The sequence below is a fragment of the Capricornis sumatraensis genome, chromosome 12 (genome assembly GCF_032405125.1).
Source record: "Capricornis sumatraensis isolate serow.1 chromosome 12, serow.2, whole genome shotgun sequence".
NCBI lineage: Eukaryota > Metazoa > Chordata > Mammalia > Artiodactyla > Bovidae > Capricornis > Capricornis sumatraensis.
Genome location: NC_091080.1, coordinates 41373541 through 41396105, shown reverse-complemented (window position 1 = coordinate 41396105; position 22565 = coordinate 41373541). Strand labels below are relative to the sequence as shown.

Below are 22565 nucleotides of genomic sequence, written 5' to 3'. Positions count from 1 at the left end.
GTCTCAGGGAACTCAAACAGGGTCTTTGTACCAACCTAGAGGGGTGGGATGGGGAGGGAGATGGGAGGGAGGTTCAAGAGGGAGAGGATATATGTATACCTATGGCTGATTCAGGTTGAGGTTAGACAGAAAAAAAAAAAAATTCTGTAAAGCAATTATCTTTTAATTAAAAAATAAATTTAAAAAATCCAAACCCCTTTTACAACAAAACACACACACACACACACACACACACTCAAAAAGCTAGGAATAGAAAGGCATTTCCTCAATCTGATATACAAAAAAAACTTAACAGCTAACAACACTCTTAATAGTAAAATACTGGATGCTTTCCCCCTAAGATTAGGAACAAGACAAGGCTGTCCACTCTTACCGTTTCTGTTCAGCACTGCACTAGGGTTCAGTGGTTATTATGAATAATGCTACAATAAACATTCCAGCTAGAGCAATTCGGCAAGGAAAAGAAATAAAAGGCATCCAGATTTGAAAGGAAGCTATTTTCAAATGACATGATCTTGTATATGGAAAATCCTAAGGAATCCACTAAAAAAAAAACAAAAACTATTAATTGAAAGTAGTAAATGAGTTCAGCAAGATTTCAGGATTCAAGATCAATATGCAGAAGTATTATAACTTCTATGTACTTTCAATGAACAATCTGAAAATGAAATTTTAAAGTTTTATTTATAACAGCATCAAAACAGAATAAAACATTCAGGAATATATTTAACAAAGGAAGTGTGAAGCTTATATTTTGCAAACCACAAAAACACTGTAGAAAGAAATGAAGCAAATAAATGGAAATACTACCTATGTTCATGAATTGGAAGACTTAATATTGTTAAGACAGCAGTGCTCCTCAAATTGATCCATGGATTCATTGCAATCCCTATCAGAATGCTGGATGACTTCTTAGTAGAAACTGACAGGCTGATGCTAAAATTTACAGTTGAAAGGGACCCAGAAGAGCCAAAACAACCTTGAGAAAGAACAAAGTCAGAGGACTCACACTTTTCAATTTCAAAAGTTACTACTAAAACTGTAAACAACCATGATCAAGACAGTGTGGTACTGGCATACGGACAGACACACAGGTCAGTGAAGCAGAACTAAGAGTTCGTAAATAAGCCCTTGAGTCCATGGTCTGTCTGTTGCTTTTCAACCAGGCTGCCAAGACCATTCAATGGGGAAAGATCAGTCTTTTCAACAAATGATGCTGGAGCAACTCTACACACAAAAGAATAGAGGACCTTTACATCAAACCATACGTAAATATGGACTCAAAAGTATCAAAGGCCTAAATTCAAGAGCTAAAACTGTACAACTTTCAGAGGAAACCACAGAGGTAAATGTGCATGATCTCAGGTTTGACACTGGATTCTTATACATGGTATTAGCAACAAAAGAAAACAGTAGATCAACTGGGCTTCCTCAAAAGTTAAAACTTCTGTGCTTCAAAGAATACTATCAAGCAAGTGAAAAAAGAATGCACAGACTGAGAGAAAATATTTGCAAAGTATTTATTTCTGATAAAGGATTTGTATCTAGAATACAGAAATATTTATATATCTAGAATATATTAAAATCTAAATACACAGAAGCTGCTTGTGATGTGGGAGACAAGGGAGACTCAAGTTTGATCCCTGGGTGTGGAAGATCCCCTATGGAAGGAAATGACACCCATTCCAGTATTCTTGCCTGGAGAATCACATGGACAAAGGAGCCTGGGTGGCTATAGTCCAATGAGTAGCAAAGAGTCAGACAGGACTAAGCAATTAAGCACAGCACATCTTAACATTGATACCTCTAAATTTTATGTATAGAACATAAAAATATTTTTATAGTACATATTTAGAATATGTAACTACATAAAATATATTAATATATAACCTAATAAAATTGAAGAACTCTTACAACTTGGTAACAAATAATCCAATTAAAAAAATGGAAAAGAGATCTGAAATGACATTTCTTCAAAGTAGAGGTACAAATAATCAATAAGCACATGAAAAGATGCTCAGCATCAGGAGCCATCAGAGAAATGCACACGCCAAATCCAAATGAGATACTGCCTCAAATCCACTAGGCCGGTGATGAAAAGACAGGGTAACAAGTATTGGCAAGAACTTGGAGAAACTGGAACTCTCATATGCTGCTTGTGGGAACATAAGATAGCCACTTTGGAACATAGTCTGGCAGTTCTTCAAATGGATAAACATACAATTATGCTTACATATGACCCGGTACTTCCTCTCTTAGGTATGTACCCTAGAGGATGAAAACTTGTTCCACAAAAGAACTAGCATAGGACTGTTCACTGGCAGCATTATTCATAACAGCCCAAAGATGGAAACAATTCCTAAGTCTACCTACTGGTAAATGGATGGCTAAAATGTGGGAGACCCATACAATACAGTGGAATATTATTTGGCAATTAAAAAGAAATGAAGTGCTTATACTTAGTACAACATGAATGAACCCTGACATATTATGCTGAGTGCAAGAAGACAGCACATACTTACATATTAAATAATAAAATGCCACATATTTTTATTATTCTGTTTATATGAAATAAGGCAAATCTACAGGGACTGAAAGTAGATTAGTGTTTGCTTAGGGTGGGGAGGTATAGAAGGGTAAAGGGTGACAGCTAAAAGGTACAGAGATTCTTTCTGAGATAATGAAGGGTTCTGAAATTGACTGTAGTGATGGTTGCATATGTCTGTCTATGTGCTAAAGACCATTTTTGTTGTTCAGTTGCTCCGTCATGTCCGGCTCTTTGCGACCCCCATGGACTGCAGCACGCCAGGCTTCCCTGTCCTTCATTATTTCCCAGAGTTTGCTCAAACTCCTGTCCATGGAGTCAATGATGCCATCCAACCATCTCATCCTGTGTTGCCCCTTTCTCCTCCTGCTCTCAATCCTTCTCAGCATCAGCATCTTTTCCATTAAATTATACAATGTAAATGGGTGAATTATATGGTATGTGAATATCTCAAAACACTTATTTTGAAAGAGAACAGAACTCTGGGGTCTATCTCAGGCATGGTGACCCCGTTTTCTGAGCTGGAATGGTAACCGGAGATCATTCAGTGCCGACTACTTTATCTTATAGAGTCCCTCCAACCTTCCTCTCCCACTCCTCTTTGCATTTGAGGAAGCCACTCACAAAAAATTTTCTCCCATGACAAAATCATCCTGATTGTAAATACCTAGTTTAGTTCCCACTTGGCAGTCCCAGGTCTGTGGGGAACATAGTGAGACATCTCTGTCTTCCTTCAGCCAGGAGGTTCCTTGACCGATGTATCTATTCAAGTCCACACAGTATTTCCTAGTGAGTCATGCTGGTTATCCAAGTGAACAAGTAAAACCTCAGCTGTAATTCGCTACCCACCCAGATTCAGAAGTGAGATAATCTCCTCGATAGCTGACCTAGGAATATCAGTGCCAGGCTCTGCCATCTACACGAGATTGTACACAAATGTTTCTGTTACAGCAAGGTAAGCAGAGAGAGGGCAATGTTTTTCAGACTCAAGATGCTATCCTAAAATTAAACATGAATATATTATTCGTGTGATACAAAATCAAAAAAGCTCTTTCCTGACTGCCTACCTTCCTTCAAAAGAGAAACACACAGTTTTGCCTTATCTCATTTGGAAGTCCCATTTGTCCACTTATAACGACAAGGTGGACATTCAGTTCAGTTCAATCGCTCAGTCATGTCCGACTCTCTTCGACTCCATGAATTAGGAGCAGACAAAAGACCAAGACTTAGGAGAGAGGAGGACAAGAAGAGTGGTTCAGCCCCTCCCCTTCTTCCTGCATCTTCTATGAATTTGCTCCTTGAAATGTGCTCATCTAGCAGCCAGGCAATTGGGGGTAATCAATAATTTCAACCCAGGGTCCAGCAGAGGGTGGGCACATGGTGTACGGCCAAATGATGTTTATTGAGAAGACACCAGACGAAGCAAGAAACAAGGTGAAATCAGGATGCATTACGTCCTGTGCACACAGCAACCCCACGGACTTCAGTTCTAGCTGTATGGACATCACACATACCTCTCCCCCGGCTCAGAAACTTTCCTTTCGATTAGAAGAAAAAGTAAATACTAAATTCTGCCTTGAAGGAGAATAATTTCTCTTTAATTTACAGCTAAGACCTAAGTAAGTTAGTTGAAGATCAAAGAAAGAATGGAGTGCCAGGGAAATGGTATGCCTGACTAGACTTTAAGTCCAGAAAGGCAGACAAGGGTGCAGTTTCTCGGGCTCCCTAGAACCTTGCTCACTGGGTGTTCACACAAGATGCTTAGTTGATTTCTATGTTCACAAAGTCCGATCTTCATCTTGATCAATTAAAACATCTCAAAAGAAAAGAAAGAAAAAGAGAAAAGCTAAGAAGCAAGGGGCGGGGGAAGGAAAGACGGACATATAGAGGGATGACGGATGGATGAAAGGAAAGACGGAAGGAAGGAGAGAAACGGGACAGGAGTAGAGGAGGAAGGGAAGAAGGAAGCAAGCAGCTCTGATGGGCAACAATTCTTTCTTCTGCTGCCAAGATTTGGGGCCGTGTCCCAAACCCTATTATTCCCAGCTCTGCCTCGGAATCGGAAGATTACAAAACTGTTAGGGGACTTGTGTGATACTCTAACACAGCCTCTCACATTACAGAAGCAGAAGGCACAGGAATAGCATGAATGGTTGAGCCAGACCTGAATCCAGGTTTCCTGGCCCTAGGCCATCCTCTCTGCATCCACCAAAATCTAGCCCGGACTCTCAGAATGACTTAGGAGTGACAATTACACCTTCAAATACCCCACACATGGGACGGAAGGAAGGAAGGGTGGAGGGAAGGAAAGACGGCCCAGGGACATGGGGTCTTCTGGCAGGAGATCAGAAATATGAAAGGACAGACTGATAAATTCCTACTGTGAACATCAAGGTCGTGTCACTGGACCCCCTGCTTAGCTCTCTCTGCTATAATGTGCTGGGGATGTTTTGGGGTCTCTGTCGTTACCACCTCAGGGCCAAGAGCTGCCCAATCAGATAAAGTTCTATCTTATGGAGCCTAGAGATGAAAGTCCTTCCAGGGGACAGTCATCCTCCAGTGCAAGGGGCATTTCGTCCCTGGGGCATGGGTTCTCCCTGAGGGCAGCTACCCTCTCAGGAGAACATCCCCTCCAGGGTCTTGTTTAGGTCGGGCACAGCTGCCCTGTTGACTCTCTGAGGCTTAGTTCCCTCTAGAAAATATAACAGACATTTTCCTGTCCCAAACCTGTAACGTGTAATACATGCATGTGAAATGTTCACGCAGGGAGTAGCACCCTGACATCTCCTAGGGGGATGCTGGGAGGGGAGGTGGAGGGAGCCGGATACAAGGCCACAGGGGTGGTGGCAGTTGAGAGCATGGGGCCAGGTCTGGAGGGGGCAGTCCTTGGTCACTGCAGCTATTGTTGCCAAGTGGGAATACAGGCCAGCACAGCTAGAGTTCCAGTTTTTCAAGATAAGTAGGAAATCAGATTTTTATGTGAACTCCTCCAATTATTAAACATTGGCAGCCAAAAGCACTGTGCCTGCCAGTCAAAACGTATATCAGCAGCATTTGGCCTGAACACTTCCTGGTCTGCAAGTCTGCACTGCCCCCCAGCCCCCACCCACTCTGTTCTGTCCTGCACACAAACCTCCAAGGGGATTGAGGGGAAGCCCAGCAAGAACATACTGGCAAGAGGAGGGCCTTGAGTCTATCAGATCTGGGTCCCAAGTTTGACTTGGGACTTACATGCAGTATGGGACCCTGAATACCGTATTAAATTTCTCCAACTTTCCTGTCCAAGGAGGCTGACAATGGAATTCATCCCATTGGATTTCAAGGATGAAATATGATCTATGGTAATGAACCTCAGCCAGATATCGATAAAGGATAGAGAAGCACACTCGGTCCTACTCAAGTGTCAACAGTGGGAAGGTGCTGGGGCGTCTTGTCCAGTTCCACTAAGTGAGCACCTGTGCTGTGTTTGAATACCTGGACACAGAGGGAACTCACCACCTCCCAAGACAGGTCATTCCACTGCCACAGAGCTTTAGATGTTAGAGAGTGTTTGCTTATATCAAGATGAAATCTGCCTGTCTTGACTTCTTTCATTCTTAAATAGTAGCTGTACCGTCAGGGGTTATAAAGATGAAGTTTGATCTGTTTGCCTCAGAGAAAAACTTTGAAGGAGATATTTTTCCACCCAGTTCTTTATTTTTCAAAACATTTCTATTCCTTTTGTTGTTCCTTGCCAGTGAACAATAACAAAACCACCAGATTACTTAATGCTCACAAGCTGGTGGGGCAGGTACCCATTTGACAGATGAGGAAAATGAAGTATGCGGGCAGGATCATAGAATGTACTTGTAATTCCTGTTCCTCTTGAAATGTAAATTAAATGGTAAGACCTGGCAAACGTCTGACAAACCTAGAGAAGGTATTAAAAATCAGAGAGATCACTTTGCCAACAAAGGGCTGTACAGTCAAAGTCATGGTTTTTCTAGTACATCCATACAGATTCTTTACCACTAGCGCCACCTTGGAAGCCCATAAAAACCTGACATTTCATCAAATTTGAATTTTAGATAAACAACAAATAAGTATAAATAAAAAATTTTAAGTATAACTATGCCCTAAATATTGCCATGGGCTTCCCTTCTGGCTCAGTTAGTAAAGAATCTGCATGCAATGCAAGAGACTCGGGTTCAATCCCTGGGTTGGGAAATACCCTGGAGAAGGAAATGGCAACCAACTCCAGTGTTCTTGCCTGGAGAATCCCATGGACAGAGGACCCTGGCGGGCTGCACAGTCCATGGGGTTGCAGGAGTCAGACACCACTTAGAGACTAAATCACCACCACCATGGTTTTTCCAATAGTCGTGTACGGATATGAGAGTTGGACCATAAAAAAGGCTGAGCACCAAAGAACTGATGCTTGAATTGTGGTGTTGGAGAAGACTCTTGAGAGTCCCTTGGACAGCAAGGAGACCAAACCAGAGAATCCTAAAGGAAATCAGTCCTGGATATTCATTGGAGCTGAAGCTCCAATACTTTAGCCACCTGATGCAAAGAGTCAGAAAAGACCCTGATGCTGGGAAAGACTGAAGGCAGAAGGAGGAGGGGGAAACAGAGGAGATGACTGGATGGCATCACCCACTCAATGAGCATGAGTTTGAGCAAACTCCGGAGATGGTGAAGGACAGAGGAGCCTGGTGTGCTGCAGTCCATGAGGTTGCGAAGAGTTGGACACAACTGAGTGACTGAACAAGACCCAGCACCACCTTCATCCCAAACCCCATCCACCTGTTAACGGTGTTCAAGGTTGGGTTCTTGGCTAAACACAGAGTTAACTAAAAGCCTGAATCTTTCTCACATATGCTGTCTCAGCTGCTTCCTTCCCCATAGTCCTAGGGCAGTCAGCTGGCTTTGCCAGCCAAATACAGTCCTTTACACTTTTTCCTGTCAGATCTCATTTGGTTAATCGCAGATCACAGTTCTGGTCAGGTGGATATTTTGGGGACGGTGATTCTGTCACGTGACATGTGTGTTTTTGCCCTCAAAGTGGCTCTTTTGTTCTGTATGCCCTGCATTTCCTCATCAATGCCCAGGAGGACCAGTGAGACCCATATAAATTTTAAAACTCCATGTTTCTTTCATTTAGCAAACATCTCTGAGCACCTCCTCCCTGGCACACCCAGGCTGGAGCCATCAAACCGAGCAAGACAGTCACTCCTGGTCCTCACAGAGCTGGTGAGATGACTCCTATGTGAGGGGAGGGCAAACCTAGTTTGGGGGAGCCTGGGGAGGTTCCCAGGATGGGTGCTGTTTAACTGGAGGCCTAAAAGGTGAGTACAAGAAGACTGGTGCCGTCCCTGGTGGAGCATCGCTCCTCCACGCCCCTCTTATCGCTCTCTTCCCATAGGCCTATGCAATCGGTTGGTTGTAACCTGTTTTATTTGCATCACTAATTGCTGCCCTTGAAAACTGAGGGGATTATCTTTGTAGTTTCTATTCTGCCCAGCTCACTGCCTTTCACCACAGCAATTATGGCTGATTATGGCTCAGATGGTAAAGAATCCACTGGCAATGTGGGAGACCTGGGTTCAAGCCCTGGGTTGGGAAGATCCCCTGGAGCAGGGCATGGCAACCCATTCCAGTATTCTTGCCTGGAGAATTCCCATGGAGAGAGGAGCCTGGCGGGCTGTAGTCCATGGGGTCGCAAAGAGTCAGACACGCCTGGCCAACTAAGCACAGCACAGTCCTCCTAAGTGTAGGCACAGAGTTTGTGTACAGCCTCCCACTGAATCTCCCGACAGCCACACAAAGTGCTAACTCTTCCCATTTTACAGAAAAGGAAACCAAGGCTGGGAAGATGGTAACAGTAGCAGCAGTTAACAGCAAACACATGAGCAGTGTGTACTACACACCAGACACTAAAACTAAGCACTTTATGTGTGTGAACTCCTGATGCGAGAGGGGACTAAGGACAAGGACTGTGCTGCCTTCTCCACTGCAGACTAGTTTATATGGGCAGTTACTTAATCTTCCCGTGAAAAGGCGGCGAAAATGAAACCGCTGCTTCCTAGGATTAGGAAGTTATGAGAATGAAATCCTTAACCAATACAGGTGCCTAGAGTGGCATCCAAAACATGGTGAGACCTAAGTCTGAACCGCTCTTCTTATTAAGGAATCTGCACAAAGACTTTACACATATCAGAGTGGGGACCGGATCCAGTTTGAACCCTGGATTATGTTGTTTCAAATATAATTTAGATATATACTACTCCAGGGGATCTTCCCTACCCAGGGATGGAACCTGGGTCTCTTGCATCTCCTGCTCTGGCAGAGGGGTTCTTTACCTGGTGGCTCAGGTGGTAAGAAACTTTCTGCAATGCAGGAGACCCAGGTTCAATCCCCGGGTCAGGAAGATCCCTTGGAGGTGGGCATGGCAACCCACTCCAGTATTCTTGCCTGGAGAATCCCCATGGACAGAGGAGCTTGGTGGGCTACAGTTCATGGGGCTGCAAAGAGTCGGACACAACTGAGTGGCTAACACTTTCACTTTCTCTACCTTTGGGAAGTAAGCTTCATATATATACAATACTCTATATAAGGGCTTCCCTGATAGCTCAGTTGGTAAAGAATCCGCCTGCAATGCAGGAGACCTGGGTTTGATCCCTGGGTTGGGAAGATCCCCTGGAGAAGGGAACAGCTACCCACTCCAGTATTCTGACCTGGAGAATCCCATGGACTCAAAAAGAGTCGGACACGACTGAGCGACTTTCACTTTCACTCTATATAAAATAGATAATCAACAAGAATCAACTGTATAGCACAAGGAACTCTATTACATATTCTGTAATAATCTAAATGGGAAAAGAATTTGAAAAAAAATAGATAGTTCCTCAGAAAACTTAAAATAGAATTACCAAGTGATACAGCAATCCTTGGGGCCACAAAGAGCCGGACACACCTAGGTGGCCGAGCCTGCACACACCTCAATCCTACTCCTAGGCATATAACCATACAAAACTCTAACTTAAAAGGATATATGCACCCCCACGTTCATCGCAGCACTATTCACGATAGCCAAGACATGGAAGCAACCGAAACGTCCATCCACAGATGAATGAAGAAGACGTGGTACATACATACAATGGACTTACTGCTCATCCATAAAAAAGAATAAAATACAGTAAAATTTGCAGCAACAAGAGATTATTATAAGTGAAGCACGAGAGATTATTATAAGTGAAGTAAGTCAGAAAGAGAAAGACAAATACTGGTATTTGTGCTATGTAAATGATAGCACTTATACGCAAAGTGTAATACATGACAGAAATGAAGCTGTCTATAAAACAGAAAGAGACTGCAGACAGACAGAACTGACTGGTGGTTGCCAAGGGCGAGAGGGGAAGAGAGAGGGATGCACTGGAAGTCTGGGGTTGGTAGGAGAAGGTGATGGCACCCCACTCCAGTACTCTTGCCTGGCAAATCCCATGGGTGGAAGAGCCTGGTGGGCTGCAGTCCATGGGGTTGCTAAGAGTCAGACAAGACTGAGCGACTTCACTTTCTCTTTTCACCTTCATGCATTGGAGAAGGAAATGGCAGCCCACTCCAGTGTTCTTGCCTGGAGAATCCCAGGGACGGGGGAGCTTGGGGGGCTGCCGTCTATGGGGTCGCACGGAGTTGGACACAACTGACGCGACTCAGCAGCAGGAGCAGCAGATGCAAACTATTACACTTAGAATGGACGAACAACAAAGTCCTCCTGCGTGGCACAGGAACTATATCCAGTCTCCTGGATGAACCATAACAGAAAAGAATATTTTAAAAAATATATAAGTATGTGTATAACTGAGTCACTCTACTGTACAGGAGAAATGGGCACAACATTGTAAATCAACTGTAACTGTACATCAATAAAAAATTTTTTTAAGAAAAAATTTATGAATATGTATAAATGAATCACTTGTCTGTACACCTGAACAACATTGTAAATCAACGATGCTCCAATATCAAATAAGATAAAAAATGAATATAGTATGTTAATTGGTATTTGATGAAGGAAGGAAGGGCGGTGTGTTGATTGCATTAGTAATAGCACAGTCAGCCACGACAACCGCCAACGCAACCCCGCAAAAACGCCTCAGATGACAAAACCATGGATATTTCAAACAGTAAAGGAAAACTGAGGAGTGTCTGAACTGCAAGGACCACCAAGATCATAACAGGGTACCTCCTTGTCTCCAGGCGGGGTGGCATTTCATTGCCATTGTTAAAGAAAGTTATGAAATCTCAGAAACTTAAAGCCTTTTCAGCTTGAGGGGATTTCTCTTGGAAAAAGTCCCTTGCTCACTTTTCTTAAAGAAATTACATGAAGGACATTTTTCAAATACTTAAAAACCATAAAGTTTTGATGGACTGTTTTCCACCCTTCTTGTTTGTAGGGGAAACATGAGAGGATATGGTCAATTTTACAGGATTTTTATTTAGATTTCACTGCCACCTTGAGATTTCATAATTCCACCTCAATCACTAATTTTTCCAAGTCTTGTCCAAGTGGCTCAGTCAAGAGAATGCTCATTCTGATTACTTTTAAGCATTTATGTAGTTGTACTCAATGCCTAGTGATACACAATGCTGTTATTGTGAGCAAAGCTTAGTTATGTGCTTCCTAAGACCTGGCCTGCCCCATTTTTTCTGGTATGGAGCCTAGCGAGTGTCAGGAAATGCTCTTTCTCTGAAGGAAGGACCCAAACTTTTAATTGACAGCTACCACCAAGAGCTAGGCCTTCTCTGGTGGCTCAGCAGTAAAGAGTCTGCCTGTCAATGCCGGTGACCCAGGTAGAGAAGATCCCCTGGAGTAGGGAATGGCCACCCACTCCAGTATTCCTGCCTGGAGAATTCCATGGACATGAACTGGCGGGCTACAGTTCAAAGGGTTGCAAAAAGTCAGACATGACTGAGTGACCCAGCACACACGCACCAAGAGCTAAAAATGAAATTCCCAGGAACATGCTGGGTGAATACAGGGCTCAGGGCAAGGGCTCCGGAAGGAAGATGTGATGCCCCCGACTTCCAACGAGTCCACAAGCGGCTTCTGTCCCAACTGTTTGCCAGGGTTTCCCCAAGTTAAAGCCCCTTGGCATCTAATAACAAAAGTGTCTCTAGAAGGGAAATGTGAAATGGCAGGGCTTAATGAGATCAAGAATGTCTTCCATCAACTTTTCACATAGCTGGAAGGAGAGTGGATAAGAGTTAAGTTACTCTAAACTCTCGCCATGTGGTCCTAATCAGCTGTCCCCCGTGATGGATCGAACAGATAATCTCTTTCAAGCCTCAGCCTTACAGGGAGCACAGAGCCAGGCTGTAGAGAGAGGGGTCTGGTCCCCAGGGAAAAATCCAACCAGCAATGTCATCAGAGTCTATTTAAAATCCTAGCCCGGTCTGTTTCTTCTTTTTCACCACTTCATCAAAATGAGAGGAAAAAAAAAAAAAAAAATCCAGGAAAACCTGACCTTGTTCTAGATTTCTGGTGAAGCTATATGCAAAGGCAAGCCAGGAAATACCTAGGAATTTTTATAAGAATTTTTTTTTTGATGTGGACTTTTTATTGAATTTGTTACAGTATTGCTTCTGTTTTTTATGTTTTGTTTTTTTTTTCAGCTGGGAGGCATATGGGATCTTAGCTCCCAAGCCAGGGAGCGAACCTGCATCCCCTGCATTGGAAGGAGAAGTCCTAACCCCTGGACTGCCAGGGAAGTTCCCTCTAGGAATTCTTTACAGAGGATGGTTTGGAGTAGAATTCTGCTAACGCAGGTCAGCCTCAGGCTGCTGCCGTTTTAGGAAACCCGCCAGGGGTTTCCAAACAAGTAATCCAGAGGCTGAGTCCAAACTCTGTTCACCCCAACATATTCCTCCATCTCCTGGGCAAATACATCAGGAAATGATGTGAGAAGGATGGCAAACACGAGCCATCACCTGACCTGTTTGCACTGGCTGCTTCCTGGGGCACAAGGTGTCTGGCACACTTTCTTCTCAATATCTGTGGGCTCAAGCACCATCAATCTTAGCCCCTGAGATGGAAGCTTTGGGAACCCCTTCTTACGGGAGCATTCATGCTAGAATAGACAGAGGTTTCAGAAAGTAAGTGGAAGAAGGCATTCATTGAGTGAAGACAGACATGGAGTTGAGTAAGGGGGGCGAGGCAAGCAGCTCTTTGGGTAGGCAGCGGGAGGGGTGATGCGTACCTGCTGAAAACTGACTGTGAAAACCAGACAAGACCCTGGACAGGAACCAAACGATAACAGATAATGTCATAAATTTGGTAAAGCAATCCAGACCTAAAGAACTCAGCCGACCTGTAGTTAAGTGGTCTTTTTTTTTTTTTGGTAAGTTGATTTCTTAAATTTTTTTTTCTTGCCACAAAATGTCAACTATTTTAAGCACTGAGAGGGACCTTTCGGTGTGGGTTGGGGGGCTGACACCCTTGGTGCTTCCCCAGTTTAGAAATGTCATCACCAGCCAGGAAAAAGTGGAAGTGGAGTAAATCTGGAGAAAAGTGGAAGTGGACTCTGAGTGAATCTGGAAAAGAAAGTGGAAGCAGACTCGGAGTAAGTCTGCAGATGGCTACTCTCTCACTCAACGTCCCTGCTTGGCTTTTTTTCCCGCTTGTGTCACGGTCATGCTGACTGGAATTGCCACGCACTATGGCCAGCTGGGCAACAAGCTCCCACTGCTCAGCCGTCACCTGGCTACGCAGTGTCACCCCAGCACCCTGTGCGTCCTTTGAGGTGCACCAGACCAGGCAGGAGACCAGGGGAGACGGTGTCGGGGCAGAACGATCCACAGAACCTCAGTAAGTCCTACTGGGGGTGGGGGTGGGAGGCTCAGTCAGGACTCTTGGAGGCATCCTCTTCATTCCCTGGAAAGCCTCGTTTTTGGACAACAGCTATTATCTCACAAAGTTAAACCTGTGCATTTTAAAATCCTCACTAATCTATAGAAGTCGTAGTACTAGAGAGGGACCAGGGGCCTCCAAAACCCTAAGATGCCAGAACTTTGCTCATGCCTCCCCCAGAACGAGCAACAGGGTCTTGCAGGCAGCAGGCGTGTGATCCACGTCCACAGACGAATGCCGCCTGCTGACCGCATCTCCTGGGTCACACCCGCTTTGTCTCAGGAACGTGATGAGTGTGTGTTGCACACAGGTACCCATCAGGGTGGGAGCCACGTTAACTAGAGAAGAGGGGTTATTTTCATCACCACGTTCTCTGGCTCAGGAGTGATGAGCCAAAATGACCACGGTGCTCAAAATGGAAGTTGTTTTCTCAAATACAAAGCATCGAGAGGACCCCTCCACACCTGTTAAAATTTTAATAAGTTTACCTTACTTAATCAGACTGAAACTTTTAAACTTATTGTGCTGAGTTCCACAACAAGCACTTTCCACATTAGACCCAAAACCACACACACACTCACATGTATTTTACATTTATGTGGTTATCATGTATATATGTACGTGTGTTTGGGAAACAAGTTCTATTTTTAAAAAAGTTTTACCTACCTTTACCTAAATCATACTACCCACCCCCACCCCCGGTAGGACTTACTGAGGTTCTGTGGATCGTTCTGCCCTGACACCGTCTCCCCTGGACTCCCGCCTGGTCTGGTGCACCTCGAAGCACGCACAGGGTGCTGGGGTGACACTGCGTAGCCCGATGACGGCTGAGCAGTGAGAGTTTGTTGCCCAGCTGGCCATAGTGCATGGCAATTCCAGTCAGCATGACCATGAAACAAGCGGGAAAAAAAGTTTTGCAATAAACTTAGATAGTTTCCATTTACTCTGCTTTATTTTTTTAAATGCTGATACAACTCACTCTTTTTTTTTTTCCATGCTGCATAGCAGGCAGGATCTTAGTTCCCTGACCAGGGAGCGAACCCATGTTCCCTGCAGGGGAAGTGTGGAGGCTTAAACACTGGATTGCCAGGGAAGTCCCACAACCCACTAATTTGATTCCACAGCCCATTAACAGTTGGGGTTTTTAAGAGCCCTGCTCATCTTAGTAAATAGAAATCTCTTCACCTTGTGGTGCAGCAGTGACAGACTGTGCGTGTGGACAGTGACAACAGGTTCTGACTCCATCAGGTAACAACCCAAAGCTCTCCGGCACTGGGGTCTGGTTCTCTAAGGCCGATCACTCAGAAAAACAGCCTGAAATCAGTGTAACCTATTATTCCTCAAGAGAAAAACACTGAGTTTGAAATTTAACAGAATGTAGTAACTGCATAATCTCTATTCCCAAAGACAAAAACAACCGCTGGTCTACAGTTTGAAGTCAGTAACTGAACCTCCCAGTATAATGGAAACAGCCTTAATCTTGGGGTCTGACCTAGATCCTCTTCCTGGCTAGTCATTTCATTCCCTCTGTCTTGAGCGGATCACAGCAGCTGTTTTCTCATACATAAAATGGATTTATGTATGTATCTCAGAATTATGCAAAAGTTCTTGAGGGAAACTGGAAGTGCTGTATAAGCGATTATGTTGAATCTGTCTTAGAGTGTCTGTACCTTTAGTGTGGAGTATTTGTTTGAGGGTCCATAGCCATGCAGAGCTTTTTCCCACTAAATACATTTATGAGAAGGAACAGCAATCATTCTCCCCCTGGATACTTGGGATTATTGGAGTTTAATCACTTCATGGCAAATAGATGGGGAAACAGTAGAAACAGTGGCTGACTTTCTTTTTCTGGGCTCCAAAATCACCGCAGATGGTGATTGCAGCCATGAAATTAAACGACTCTTACTCCTTGGAAGAAAAATTATGACCAACCTAGACAGCACATTAAAAAGCAGAGATATTACTTTGTCAACAAAGGTCCGTCTAGTCAAGGCTATGGTTTTTCCAGTGGTCATGTATGGATGTGAGAGTTGGACTGTGAAGAAAGCTGAGTGCCGAAGAACTGATACTTTTGAACTGTGGTGTTGGAGAAGACTCTTGAGAGTCCCTTGAACTGCAAGGAGATCCAACCAGTCCATCCTAAAGGAGATCAGTTCTGGGTGTTCATTGGAAGGACTGATGTTGAAGCTGAAACTCCAATACTTTGGTCACCTAATGAGAAGGGCTGACTCATCTGAAAAGACCCTGATGCTGGGAAAGATTGAGGGCAGGAGGAGAAGGGGATGACAGATCACCGATTCAATGGACATGGGTTTGGGTGGACTCCGGGAGTTGGTGATGGACAAGGAGGCCTGGCGTGCTGTGGTTCATGGGGTCTCAAAGAGCTGGACATGACTGAGCGACTGAACTAACCACTTTTCAGTTATATACCCAGTGCATCTGATCATTTTTCCACCTGAAATGAAGCTGCTAGGTAAATCTCATTCATTTGATACATAAAGAAGAACCAAAGACAAGAAAATCTGTTGTGAAAATGCTCCAAACCACTTGCTTTAATAGACACAGAGAGAAAAACAATCAAGTAGAGAGAGGCAGAAGAGGTGAGTTTCTTTTACAGGGAAGAACGAGAAGATATCCACTCAACCACAGCACACGGGTCCCTGTTCCTCTTTGCCTTTTCAACTATAATTCTTGGAGAGAAAATGATCTACTTCAAGAGCCCTGAAAATCTTGGGCCTGGAGAGCAGAGGGGTTCGGGCTGATTTCAAAGCATGGGGAACTCAATATGCTAAGTTCAAGGTCTTCTAACCAAACTGGAGACACTGACCAATTAAATACTTTGGTGATGCCATTAAAATCTCTTCTGGTCAGTCTCCTTATTTTACAGTCGCAACTCATATATTACAATACCAACTGCAATGAAATCCTTGGACTTAGAAAAGGCTGATCTGGAGCCAATTTCTTGTGTGTACCAGAGTTATAAAAGACATGTAAATATGTTCATTTTTATCTGCCAAGGGGATGACCACCAACTACCTAAGTAGCCCTGATGTGTGTGTGTGTACACGTGCATGCATGTGCAAGTAGTTCTAGCATATGTGTATGTGTGTACACGTGTGCACGCTCAGTCATATGACTCTGTGACCCCATGGACTGTAGCCCACCAGGCTCCTCTGTCCATGGGATTCTCCAGGCAAGAATACTTGAATGGGTTGCCATTTCCTTCTCCAGGGGATCTTCCCGACCAAGGGATCGAACCTGTGTCTCCTGCATTGGCAGACAGATTTTTTTTTTTTTAAACCACTCAGCCACTTGGGAAGCCCAATCCTGGCATGACCACTCAGCTAACATCTTTTTTTTTTAATTAGCAGAACAGTGAAGAGTACTTTAGAATTTTCTTTATGACCCAGATTTTTGTAGCTATAATTGCTGGGGGTTCCATTCATTTTCTCAAAAGCAATTCTTTGGAAACACATATATAGCATTTTTCAGCTACTCTCATTCAACAGTCATCCGTTAGGATCAAGCCAAGGGTGTAACAGGAGAGGATGTCAATTAGCATCAGTGTAAGGTAGTGAGAAAAAGCTCTCCTTGGCTGTGGGAGCAGGGTCACTAGCCCCAGTGCCTCTACAGATTTCAAGGGTCACCATCTCTCCTCCCTTCCACCACAACCCACCAGCTCACCAAGGTGGACTGAATCCCCCCAGTCCATCACCTTCTCTCCTTTCCCACAGTATGATGACAGTGACCTTGTCCCCAGCCCCTGCCTGCTGTTCATGTCTTATGCTGTCCTCTCTGATCTCCTCCTTCCACTGAGAATCTGACCACCTTACTCGGCTGCTAACACTTTTCCATCACTCCCCATGTAGCCTCATGTGAAGTGGATTTTAGGCCCTTTGCTTGTATAATAAAATGACGAGAAGAAAACCTCATAGGATTATTATAAGAATTAGACAGTATAATGGAAATAAAACCATTTGTTTAAATAAAGTGAAACCACAAATGTAAGAAGATATATTAAGGGGAATTTAAATTTATCAGTAATTAAGTAAATTAGCTAACTAAAATTACTCAAGTAATTAAATTGATTTTAATGCATTATGTCAGAGGTATGATGGATTTATACAAGCTGTAATGTTAAAGTGGTAATATTGATTTTCCTCACATTACACATACAATATCAGATGTGGTGGCCAAATCAGTGCTCAAGTGGGAAGCGTCTAAATAATAGTTTAGCTTATAATCCATATATGGCACTTGACATTATGTGGACAAAGCTATGCAGTCCTGATTTTTCCTCTCAGAACTCTATTAGACCACAAATCTTTACCTTTTCAAAAGATGTGTCTAATAGTGTTTCTCATCGTTATAGAAAACCAAAAGAAAATGCCAACATATCTGCAGATGCTTACCAGGGGTAGAAATTGTCCAATCACATGTTCTAGAATAAATATTCAACAACAAATAAGTTATAACCAGTTGATATCTAGTAAGTAATCACAGTCGTGTGTTAGGACACACAGTTGTGTATGTCTCTCCAGAGACAAGTTTTGTGCCCCTGAACAAAATTAAACCTGTAATGTTGTAAATATTGATAAAAATGGAAGCCTAAGGCCAAATTTTCTCAGAAATAAAATTAGTAAGAGAATGCAAGTAGGAAATGCATAAAATGTTAGGCTACTTGGAAAAGTTACAACTGCTTAATGAATTACATCACAGCTAACTTGGGTTTGTGGTTCCCTGATAGCTCAGTTGATAAAGAATCCACCTGCAATGAGGGAGACCCCAGTTTGATCCCTGGGTTGGGAAGATCCACTGGAGAAGGGATAGGCTACCCACTCCAGTATTCGGGCCTGGAGAATTTCATGGAATGTATAGTCCATGGGATCACAACAAGTTGGATACAACCGAGTGATTTTCACTCACTTCACTAATTTGGATTTTAGTAAAGTGTGATCATGAGACCAAAATTGTTCTACCAGGAAACAGACAACAAAATCCCTGTTACTATTCAGAGCAGTATAGTTACAGACACCCAGCAAATGTTTCCTAAATATCTGTTCATCAAATCGATTAACAAACAAAGATTCAGAGGCTCTCCTATGGTTACTACTATTGACTCAAATATAATTTTTCTTACTAGTGCTATTTTAAAATAATGACTCCAAGATTTTCCCAATGAACACACAAAATACTCATGATATTCCAGAGTAATGTCCTGTGAAACACAAACAGTACATTTTCCAGCCCTTCCCTCTCCAAGAATATGGTCTTTGGGATAGAGAATTTCCTTCTGTCCAACCAAACTGTGTGGGAGCTCTGAGATCCTGGGACTTGTAACTTTATGCTAATATTTGTGGACTTCGACCAGAAAGCAGACATAATAGACACATGATACCGCAACCAGTACTCACACCCCCAGCCTCACACCAGACAGCAACAGTCAGTGATGGTGCTTTTTCCTACTTGAGGATGAATTCTAGGCCAATGTCAATCTCAACAGATATTCCACACAGCCCTGTTAATTGCTGTGTGTATTCATTTGACAAATATTACTGAGCTCTTGCTATGAGCCAGGCACTGTACCCAGGAGGCAGTTTGCAGATAAAAGTAATTAAGGCGGACAGGGACTTTGCCCTCACAGGGCTCAGACTGACAACTGATTTGACACTCAGAGTGATGGTAATTTGCCAGATCTGCTCTGTTGTACAGTGGCAGTGGAGATTCTAGTTCTAAACAGCTAAGTGTGTCTTCTATTTTCAAAGGGGATGGAAGCTGACAGTTTCTTCACCCCTCCGTAAATCATGAGCTCTACTAAGTAATGTAGCAGCTGGGTAATAACTGAGTGTTATTTCTTAGGGGAAAAAAAAAAAGAGATGGTCTTCTTTCACTCACTTTAAGTATTTGATTTACAAGTCATGTTTTATGAGGAAGAACAAAGTGACAAGTCATCTTCCTTATTCCTTCCAGGGATCCATTTCTACTGTGGATTCAATAAAGCCACAGGAGAAAGTTTCATGAGGATTTTAGAATGAATGAATTTTGTCTCCTCTTCCACTAGAGAGACAGGAACAGAAGTGTTTTCTTTCCTCTGCAAGGGGCAGAAAGAACATGACCTACTATGTGGAGCTAGGAAAAGCGATCAGATGGCTGAGCACGTGACACGATCCACTGCCGCTGGCGCGCTTCGTGTGTCTTCTCCTAATCCTGCCCTCCTGTCCTGCCCACCATCCTCTCTTCCATCTTGGGGAAGGTGGTTCTGCCTTCCCCAAGCAGAACTCCCTGGCCTCCTTCCCTCCTCTTATTTTTAAGTGAACTGGTTGCATTCCTACGGTGGGGATTAGCTAGGAAGCTGGTGTCTCCTCCAGTTCTCCACCCACCCAGAAAAGTGCGAAGCATACAAACAGGAGTTTGGCAGAGCAGAACAGAAGAGTGGCCCAATCAAAGGGGATATATGGGTACACACAGCTGATTCACTGCTGTTGTACAGCAGAAACTAACGCAACACTGTAAAGCAATTAACCTTCAAAAAAAAAAAAATCAGGCTGATAAGAGCTAAGATACTACTGCAAATATCATACTACTTACTGTTCTACTGTCTGTAAGACTAACCCTGCATCTGGAAAATTACATAGTAGGCTCCAGTAAAACACTGTCTAGTTGCCTTATTTAAAAAAAAAGATTCCCACCAAAGCCTAAGTCTGTGTAGGTGCTGCCTTCAATGCAAAGACGCAGTTTACTAGCTCACTGGGAGGAAGATCCACAATGCTATTGACACTGACAGTTGGTTGTTTCCTTTTTTCAACCCGAGTTTCTGTCTTGAAGTGCCTACTAATTTTGATTTACGCATTCTTAGAGCTCTCGCTCGAAGGCTAGAGTCTTGTGCACGATTTGGAAACTGGCTGGAATGAAACAAGGAAGAACAAAGGGACAAGTCATCTTCCTGATTCTTTCCAGGGATCCATTTCTCCTCACTTTATATTTCTTTGAGGATTTTACATTTCTTCCCTCTGAACATTATTTCATTTCTTCATTGGCCAAGGAGGGAAAAGCTTAAAAAAATTATACTACAAAAACCATAACCAGAAAATGATTCAATTTTGTCTTTTGCCCTTTGCAGTGACACGTGCCAGCTCTTATATCATTACAGTACTCGTTTGTGAACGTGAAATAATACTGTATCATGAATGGAATTAATTTTGTAACCTTCAAGCAACATTAGCAACACTACACTTACGAATTTAATAAAGAACAATGTTTTACAAGTTTAGCATATCAGAGAATGCAGTTGTGTGAAAGGACAAAAAAATCTTGTATTCTACTTTGGGCTTCTCAATTAAGAAATAGAACTAAAATCTTGCCATTCATTTATTCATACTGTGATGTGCCAGATAGTATTCTAGGAGACACAGATACAGTGGTGAACACAACAGACAAGAGTCGCCCCCGTCAGGGAGCATGCAGTTGACCAACTGGTCCTTGAAAATTCTGGTTGAAACTGACACTCAAGAAACATATTAACATGCACTCCACAAGTTTTGACAGCTAGGTAGAATCTCCTTCCTGGCCCATTTCATTTATACCCATGAGAAAAGCGCCCTTTCCATGAACCAGGTGGATTGATGACCCGCTGCACAGCCACAGAAAATGTGGAAAATGAAGCTCTTACCACTAATAAATATGTAGATGGTAGATTCTGTTTTGTTCTTGGAAGCAGGTGTAGAGAGATATCTGCAGCTGTAGAAGCCGGTGTGGTAGGCCTGAGCCCCGTTCAAGGTCAAAGTGCTGCAGAACTTCTTGAGGTTCTTTCCACAGGCAGACTTAGTGATGTTAAGCTTCCCGCTTTGGTTTTCCCTGTTCACAGCTGCAGGCAGAGACCAGGCATGGGCAGCTCGTCCTCTGCAATCACAGGGGAGAAAACAAAACACCGTCAGGGTTAGGGCCAGAGCCAAAGCATTCATTTCATTACAAAGCACTATCCTGAGGTCTTGGGCTTCCCTAGCGGCTCAGACGGTAGAAGAATCCGCTGCAATGCAGGAGACCTGGGTTCAATTCCTGGGTGGGGAAGATCCTGGAGAAGGAAAACCCACTCCAGTATTCTTGCCTGGAGAATCCCATGGACAGAGGAGCCTGGTGGGCTATAGTTCATGGGATCACAAAGAGTCGGAGACAACTGATTTTTATATAAATACTATATATATATATATATAAAGAGGTCTAAGTCCAGTCATCTGCTTTATAGAAGAGTAACACATTTAGAAAAACATTTAAACAACTCAAAATGTTCAGGGCATCCCTTCCTCTGATTCCTTGAGTGAGTAATTCATCTCTCCGTAGACGAATGAATCACCCTCCGTGGGAGGCTAGATGCATGTGGTTTGCACTTGGCAGATGGCAAAAGACCATGGCCGTCTACCTGTCTGCTCTGAGAGGCCACCTTTCTACTCCCCTGGGGAAGGGTTTTGCCTTAGGAAGGACAACCAGATGGTTCCCAAACCAATACAGTCACTCACCTGCATTTGAGATTCAGCCTCTGGCCAGCTTGCATCACGTACTGGGTGCCTTTTAAACTCAGTTCAGGCTCTTTTAATACTGAACCTGAACTAGATCCTGGAAAATAAAAGTTGAAGTGTATTATTTATTTTTCAAAAAAACATTTGACTGTTCCAGGTCTAGTTGTGAACTCTCGAGTTTCAACTTGAGGGATCTAGTTCCCTAATGAGGGACTGAACCCAGGTCTAAATTTACAGCATGAACTCTTAGCCACTGGCCCACCAGGGAAGTCCCTTGAAATATGTTTTTTGAAAATTGCCCTCTCATCGTTTTCTTTTTTCTCTTTTAAGTTAAATCCTTCAAGTTCCTTTTATGGAAAGCTATAAATTGCATATGCAAAAAAGTACATCTAATACAAATATATTTTATAAAATTTTTGTAATCTAAGACTTGCTTACAAGTATTATATATCCTACTATGCCAAATGACCTAAAAATATTCAAAAGCCCATTAATTTAGAACATTAATAAGTTCAATTTATGGTTCAAAAAACAACCATATTAAGAATATACTGTAACTTATTAAAATATTCAGGATTAAATATCAATGTCATCCAAAGTGTATTTCTAATATTGAACCAAC

At 43.1% G+C, this 22565-nt stretch overlaps 1 protein-coding gene across 1 annotated transcript in view; it reads right to left on the bottom strand.

Moving 5' to 3' along the window:
- FLT1 (fms related receptor tyrosine kinase 1) overlaps window positions 1-22565 on the bottom strand; it is a 206570-nt gene that overhangs the window by 150825 nt on the left and 33180 nt on the right. Inside the window, exons 2-3 of the mRNA XM_068984312.1 lie at window positions 21944-22040; window positions 21100-21329 (exon numbers count right to left, since the gene is read on the bottom strand). Coding sequence (XP_068840413.1) covers window positions 21100-21329; window positions 21944-22040 — 327 coding nt within the window. The remainder of the gene's footprint in view (window positions 1-21099; window positions 21330-21943; window positions 22041-22565) is intronic.